This window comes from Neomonachus schauinslandi, chromosome 1 (assembly GCF_002201575.2).
Source record: "Neomonachus schauinslandi chromosome 1, ASM220157v2, whole genome shotgun sequence".
Taxonomy (NCBI): Eukaryota; Metazoa; Chordata; class Mammalia; order Carnivora; family Phocidae; genus Neomonachus; species Neomonachus schauinslandi.
Window position 1 is genome coordinate 204,176,200 of NC_058403.1, and position 8,464 is coordinate 204,184,663.

At 40.4% G+C, this 8,464-nt stretch overlaps 1 protein-coding gene across 1 annotated transcript; it reads right to left on the reverse strand.

The window, feature by feature from the left end:
- Positions 1–843: 843 nt before the first annotated feature.
- LOC110574526 (olfactory receptor 7A17-like) lies at positions 844–8,464 on the reverse strand. The gene is made up of 2 exons (XM_021683218.1): positions 8,441–8,464; positions 844–1,743 (listed from the first exon to the last, which is right to left on the reverse strand). Exon 2 carries the CDS (start codon positions 1,675–1,677, stop codon positions 844–846), a length of 834 nt encoding a protein of 277 aa, XP_021538893.1. The 5' UTR covers positions 1,678–1,743; positions 8,441–8,464.

Sequence of the window (8,464 nt, forward strand, 5' to 3'; positions counted from 1 at the left end):
TGTGAATTCCTACTTCTATCATTTGACCCAGAGAAGAATGGGTGAGCAAGATGTAACAAGACTGACAGACTCCAGGTGAAAACTGGGGTTTTGTATTCTCTTCTACAATAAAGTTATGTGAAAGGCTTAGTAGCTAAGTAAAGTTACTTCCATATGAAGAATATAGCTCATGATTATCCTCTTGGGAAATCTAGGTAAAATTTACTTGGCATGTCATAAGTAATTTGAAATGAAATTAGTTTAAAGAGCCCAAATTGCCCCATGTAAGATACAAAATTTTCCAGGCATTTGTGATCCAGGGTTGGAGAAAACATTAAGAATGTATGAAATTGAAAAGGGGGAAACTGTGTGTATCAGACTGAAGTAGAAGCTTAATAAAGTGAGTTAAAAGAATGAAGGGGGGAAATCGGAGGGGTAGATGAACCATGAGAGACGATGGACTCTGAAAAACAAACTGAGCGTTCTAGAGGGGAGGGGGGTGGGGGGATGGGTTAGCCTGGTGATGGGTATTAAAGAGGGCATGTTCAGCATGGAGCACTGGGTGTTATACACAAATAATGAATCATGGAACACTACATCAAAATTAATTATGTAATGTATGGTGATTAACATAACGTAATAATAAAAAAATAAAATGCAAGTAAAAGTATAATTATTGTAATAAATAAAGAAATAAAGAAATAAAGAAATGGAGAAGTTGAAATCAAACAAATGGAGATTCCAGGATATAAATAGAAGGAGCAGATTTTACTTCAAAATCCTAATCAAGACTAGCAGTTCTTTGTTCTGAGGCTGTGAGCCCTGCAAGCATGGACACTTCTTCATCCATGAGGGTATTGGCTCTTACATCACTGGAACCCCAACGATTCTTTTCAGAGCCCTCTTTATGTCTCTGTTCCTCAGGCTGTAGATGAAGGGGTTCAGCATGGGCATGACCACCATGTACATCACTGAGGCCACTGCACTTGCTTGGGAGCTCCGGGTAGCAGCAGAGCTAAGGTACACTCCTAGGATTGCACAGCAAAATAAGGAGACAACTGAGAGGTGAGATGCACAGGTGGAAAATGCTTTATACGTGCCCTGAGCTGATGATATTCCACATATGGTGGAAACTATCTTAGAGTAAGAGTAAAGGATCCCAGCTAGGGGAGCACCAGCCAGCAGCACGGTATTAAAGTATATCACCAGGTCATTAAGAAAGGTGTCAGAACAGGCATGCCCAACTACCTGATTGAGTTCACAGAAAAAGTGGGGGATTTCCAAGACTGTACAGAAGGTCAGCTGCAAGACCATTAAGCTCTGTAACAAGGAATTGAGAACACTGATGACCCAGGACACCAGAACCAGCAGTTCACAGAGCTGGGGGTTCACGATGACTGTGTAGTGCAGGGGGTGACAGATGGCCACAAAGCCATCATAGGCCATCACAGTCAAGAGAAAGACATCCAACTGTGCATAGAGTAGGAGAAAATACATCTGACTGAGGCAACCTCCGCAGTTAATGACATTGTCCTGAGTCTGGATGTTCCACAACATCTTCAGGATGGTGGTGGAGGTAAAACAGATGTCTACAAAGGATAGATTGGCGAGGAAGAAGTACATGGGGGTGTGGAGGTGGGAATCAGAGCTGACTGCCAGGATGAGAAGCAAGTTTCCAAACACAGTGATCAGGTACATGGAGAGGAAAAGCCCAAATATAAGGGGTTGCAATTCTGGTCCCTCCGAAAATCCCAAAAGAAGAGTCTGAAATTTGTGTACCGTTGCCTGTTTTTATGTGGTGGAGTTGACTATGAGGAAGGAAGTAAAAAAAGAAAAAAAGATTAATTTTTCAAGCAAAACAGCTTCATTTATTTATTACCCTTTACTTTTTTTAAATCTTTAAAATTTTTAAATTTTTTTGAAATTTTTTAGATTTTATTATGTTATGTTAGTCACCATACAATACATCATTAGTTTTTGATGTGGTGATCCACGATCCATTGTTTTCGTATAACACCCAGTGCTCCATGCAGTACGTGCCCTCCTTAATACCCATCACCGGGCTAACCAATCCCCCCTCCCCCCTCCCCTCTAAAACCCTGTTTGTTTCTCAGAGCCCATAGTCTTTCATGGTTCATCTCTCCCTCCGATTTTCACCCCCTTCATTTTTCCCTTCCTTCTAATGTTACCCTTTACTTTTTTTAAGTTTTTAGTTTTATTTAAATTACAATTAGCTAACATGCAGAGTAATATGAGTTTCGGGTGGACAATATAGTGATTCAGTACTTCCATACAACACTCAGTGCTCGTCCCGACAAGTGCCCTCCTTTATCCCCATCACCTATTTCATCCATCCCCCCACCTGCCTCCCTCTGGTAAGCAGCAGCTTGTTCTCTAGAGGTAAGAGTCTGGGTCTTGGTTTGCCTCTCTTCCTCTTTTGTTTTCCCTATGATTATTTGTTTTGTTTCTTATTTTCCACATACGACTGAAATCATAAGGTAATCATCTTTCTCTGAGTGACTTATTTCACTTAGCATAATACACTCTAGTTCTATGCACGTCATTGCAAATGGCAAGATTTTGTTCTTTTTTATACCTGAGTAATATTCCACTGTGTAAATATAATACTTCTTTTTTATCCATTCTTCAGTCAATGAACACTTGGGTGGTTTCCACAGTTTGGCTATTGAAAATAATCCTGTAAACATTATCTCTTTGATTTTGTATTTTTGTATCTTTGGGTAAATACCCCAGCAGTACAATTACAGGATCATAGGGTAGTTCTATTTTTAACTTTTTGAGGAACCTCCATACTGTCTTCCAGAGTGACTACACCAGTTTGCATTCCTACTAACAGGGCAAGAGAGTTCCCCTTCTCCACATCACGCCAACAATAGTTGTTTCTTATGTTATTGATTTTAGCCATTCTGACAGGTTGAGATGATAACTCATTGGAGTTTTGATTTGTAGCAAATGGGCATTATTAACAGAGTGACATGCTAAAATTTATATTTTGCAATCAAGAAAGAAATATGCATTATTTGTATAGATCTAATCCCATTTAAGGGAAGTTACCTGACATCTTGGATTAAGAATTCCTGTCCATTCAGCCTTTTCCCTAAGAGGTCATGTATTACAGTTTTAATGGGAAATGCTTTCCTGCATTTGAGGAATTTATGTTGATTACTGACATCTTCTAGACAAAGAGCATAGGGTTCTGAGATAGAAAACTCAATACATCTTTTGGGTGAATACCTAGGAGTACAATTGCTAAGCCATCAGGTAGCTCTATTTTTAACTTTTTGAGGACTTACATACTGTTTTCCTGAGTGGCTGTACCAGTTTGCATTCCCATCAACAATGCAAGAGGGTTACCCTTTCTCCACATCCTTAACAACACCTGTTGCTTCCTGTGTTGTTAATTATAGCCATTCTGATTGGTGTGAGGTGATATCTCTCTGTACTTTTGACTTGTATTTCCCTGATGATGAGTGATGTGAGGATCTTTTATGTGTCTGTTAGCCATCTGTATGTCTTCTTTGGAAAAATGTCCATTCATGTCTTCTGCCCATTTCTTAACTGGATTATTTATTTGGGCATTGAGTTTAATAAGTTCTTTATAGATTTTTGATAACCCTTTATAGATATGTCATTTATAATATCTTCTCCCATTCTGTAGGTTGTACTACTAGGTATTTACCCAAAGGTTACAAAAATACTAATTCGAAGGAGTATATGCAACCTGATGTTTATAGCAGCATTATCAACAATAGCCAAACTATGGAAAGAGCCCAAGTGCCCACCAACTGATGAATGGATAAAGAAGCCATCAAAGGTAACCACTACCTACCACAAGGTTACCACTACCATCAAGCCAGGAATGAAATCTTGCCATCTGAAATGACCTGGATGGAGCTAGAGTGTATTATGCTAAGCAAAATAAGTCAGTCAGAGAAAGACACTTACCATATGATTTCATTCATGTGCAGAATTTAAGAAACAAAACAAATGAACATAGTGGGGGAAGAAAAGAGAGGCAAACCAGGAACAGACTTTTATCTGTAGAGAACAAAGTGAGGGTTCCTGGAGGGAGGTGGGTGGGGGATGGGTGAAATGAATGATGGGGATGAAGGAGGGCCCTTGTGGCAATGAGCACTCTGTGTTGTATGGAAGTGTTGAATCACTAAATTCTACACCTGAAACTAATTTTGCACTCTATGTTAACCAATGAAATTTAAATAAAAACTTGGAAAAAAATAAGAAAAGTCCATTTAATCCAATGATGGAGAAAGAATATATATAAAAAATAAAAAATCATATACCATGTCAGATGGTGACAGGGGTAATGAAAGAAAAAAAAGTTGGTATAAAAAGGAGTGGATGGGGAGGGTGCTAAATCTTTTTTTTTTTTAAAGATTTTATTTATTTATTTGACAGAGAGCGACACAGCGAGACAGGGAACACAAGCAGGGGGAGTTGGAGAGGGAGAAGCAGACTCCCTGCTGAGCAGGGAGCCCGATGTGGGGCTCGATCCCAGGACCCTGGGATCATGACCTGAGCCGAAGGCAGACGCTTAATGACTGAGCCACCCAGGCGCCCCTAAATCTTTTTTTTCTTAAGCCACTTCCTTGCATTTTATCTTTTTTTTCTTATGTTCAGTTAGCCAACATATAGTAGGAAGGGAGGGAAAACTGAAGAAGGGTGCTAAATCTTAATAGAAGTTCAGGAAGACCTGCAAAGAAGGTGACATTTTAACAGAGGCTTCCAGAAAGACTAAGCAGGAGGCAAGAGGATATTGGGGGAGGTGTGTGCCCTGCAGGGAAAACAGAGCAAAGGCCCTGCAGAAGGCACTTACTTCAGATATGCAAATCTCAATAAGAAGTCAGTGTGGTGAGGGAATGAGCAAGAGGGAGAGTGATGTGAGGTGGTGGCAGAGAACGTTGAGGAGCAAGGTGGGTTTCCTGCCACTGATGGGACTTAAGACACAGAGAGTCCTTCCTTTACGTGGTACTTTTTCATTTTCTTAATTGTGTCCCAAGTTATTCTGTGAATAGAGATAGATCCCTTCCTTATTTCCATCTGTTGGTTAACATTCTGGCGTATAAGGGTCACATATTAGAGTATATGAACTTGGGTAACATTGGCCTGAGCACTGCTCATGCCTCACAACACACACACACACACACACACACACACACACACACACACATACACACACACACATACACACACACGGTGCACTATGACCTCCTGGCACTGCGTTACTATCATGCTTTTCTTGCCCTCAGCCACAGTAATTTTGAAAGAAATGATACAAGGCAAGCTGTCAATATGAGAACCTTTACCCCAAAGGCTGTGTAAATAGTACTTAAATTCCAGTTAGTAAGCCTCTACTGGACGTGGAAACCCAGGGCTCCATTTAAATATGATCATCTTGTGCCCTGTTTCTAAAGAAACATAAAAAAGAGTTTCCAAAAACACAGAGAAGAAAGAAATGGACACAAGGGGTAAAGGAGATCTAATAAGCTCAGGGAGTCCCTGAGAGACTGTGATGAGCAGAAATCTTCCCTGGTTCTGGCAGCATTCCAGCCCCGGTTCACATCCCCTGATGCCCAGAATAATGAACAAAGCACGAAACAAATAAGAATGGAGTGGTATTTTTATGATGGCAAGATATTTTACTGATTGAATATCCATCTAGAAAAAATATGCAAAGGGAATAAACCTGCAATTTACAACAGAAAATATACAATGTACGTCAATAGAAGGGGATTTTTATTTTTAAAAATTTTTTATTGTTATGTTAATCACCATACATTACATCATTAGTTTTTGATGTAGTGTTCCATGATTCATTGTTTGTGCATAACACCCAGTGACCCATGCAGAACGTGCCCTCTTTAATACCCATCACCAGGCTAACCCATCCTCCCACCCCCCTCCCCTCTAGAACCCTCAATTTGTTTTTCAGAGTCCATCGTCTCTCATGGTTCATCTACCCCTCTGATTCCCCCCCTTCATTCTTCCCCTCCTGCTACCTTCTTCTTCTTCTTTATTTTTTTTCTTAACATATATTGCATTATTTGTTTCAGAGGTACAGATCTGAGATTCAATAGTCTTGCACAATTCACAGTGCTTACCAGAGCACATACCCTTCCCAGTGTCTATCACCCAGTCACCCCATCCCTCCCACCCCACCACCCACTCCAGCAACCCTCAGTTTGTTTCCTGAGATTAAGAATTCCTCATATCAGTGAGGTCATATGATACATGTCTTTCTCTGTTTGACTTATTTCGCTCAGCATAATACCCTCCAGTTCCATCCACGTCCTTGCAAATGGCAAGATCTCATTCCTTTTGATGGCTGCATAATATTCCATTGTATATATATACCCCATCTTCTTTATCCATTCATCTGTCGATGGACATCTTGGCTCTTTCCACAGTTTGGCTATTGTGGGCATTGCTGCTATAAACATTGGGGTGCATGTACCCTTTCGGATCCCTACTTTTGTATCTTTGGGGTAAATACCCAGTAGTGCAATTGCTGGATCATATGGTAGCTCTATCTTCAACTTTTTGAGGAACCTCCATACTGTTTTCCAGAGTGGCTGCACCAGCTTGCATTCCCACCAACAGTGTAGGAGGGTTCCCTTAGAAGGGGATTTTTATTTATTTATTTATTTTTATTATTTTTTTTTTATATAGATTCACTTTTATTCTCACAGAACAAAACAAAAAACTACCACATCTTAAACAGTTCACCACACATGCTCCAAACCAAATACTCTGATTTCCTGCTCTCTTTAGCTGCAAAACTCTGTGAATATGTTCTAAGTTCACTGGAACCACATTAGGTCCCCCGTTCCTTCCTCTGTCTCATCCAACTGGACTTCCATTCTCATCATGTATTGCCAACAATGATGCCTGTATTGCTGAGTCCAATAGACACTTCTCTTTTGAACACATTTCATAAATTATTTTAAGTGAGTCTACCTAGTCTCATGTGACCTCAGGTAAAAGCTTTCAGCTTCCATTCTCTCTGCTCCTTTCCTGAAATACCTGCTGACCTCTCAGACTCACCTGTTTGGGGTCTATAAGAGGAATGCCTCCCTGTGGAGGTCATAATTCCTCCCTGGATGGTTGATGTTGGAGACCGAAGCTCTGTTCCCAGACAGGACAGTAGGAAGCAGTGAAGCATGGGTCCCCCAGCCACACTTAGGAACACGAAATTAACAACCATGTCCTGGCCAGTTCGAGGTTTCAGTTGCTGAAGTTCTGCAACAGAGGAGATATTTACAGCTCTTTCTGTCTGCTATTAGGCTCCTGTTTCCACTGTTACTCCCACCTCAGAGCACTTCATTTCCCCTGGTCTGGAAAGAAAGGAAACTTTTCCTGCTGATACTCTGTTCCTGGGAGACCAGATTAGAAGTCAAGTGAATCCATTTTTTTTTAATCCTCTTTCTCAGGAATTGACCTGCTTTCCAGAGTTCTAACCTCCTTACACTTTACCTCAACCTTGATATTGAATTTATTTATTTGAAGGTTTATATCATCATTGGTAGCTTTGGGGTGCTGTTAATAAATAAGCCATGTGATCCTGTTCATGTGTGGTTTGGAGAGAAAAGTCTAAGTACTCACCCTAGAGTTTGAAATAAATTCTGTGTTTGATTCTCCGAAGAGTAGGCCTCTGAGCTGACATCAAATATACCTCTGAAAAACACTTTTAGTAGCAGAATAATGTCCCCAAAATATTTCCACATCTTAATCTTCAGAATCTTTGGATATGTCTTGTGTCATGGCAAGGGAGAATTAAGGTTGCAAACGGGATTAACATTGCTAGTCAGCTGACCCTAGGATAAAGTTATTCTGATTATCCAGCTGGGTCCAATAGATCACAAGGGTCTTCCAACTGTGGAAGAGGGAGACGGAAGTCTTGGAGTCAGAGAGAGATTTCGAGATGCTATTTTGCTGGCTTTGAAGATAAAGGGAGGGGGCTTGAGCCTAGAGTACAGGTGGCTCTAAAGCTGCAATAGGCAAGAAAAGCTATTCTCCCCAGACCTCCAGAGTGAACTCTTCTCTGCAGAGTGATTTTAGCCCAGGGGGACTTATTTCAGACTTCTGACTTCCAGAACTATCAGAAAATAAATGTATTTGTTTTAAGGCAGCATCATGGTAATTTGTTACAACTGCAATAAAAATCTAATCCAGACATTTATCTAATGACACTTTATTCAAAGGAAATGAATTCTGCCTTGGATATTATTCATTTATAATTTCTTGGATAAGAATATTCGGTGTTGAAATCCCACTTTAAGTAGAAAGAGAAATCTGAAGTCACTTTGGAGTTGTTCCACCCCAATAGCTGGTACAGAAAATCTTCCCTGCCATGAGTCATACTGACTTGCAGGCATGCAGATGTGAGTTCAAAGTGCCCCTTTCCATCCAGTGCCTGATAGACCTTGGTAACGTTTGTGCTATTCTG

Excerpts from the sequence above, each read along its gene's own strand:
- LOC110574526 (XM_021683218.1), bottom strand. The coding sequence starts at position 1,677 with ATGTACCTGATCACTGTGTTTGGAAACTTGCTTCTCATCCTGGCAGTC.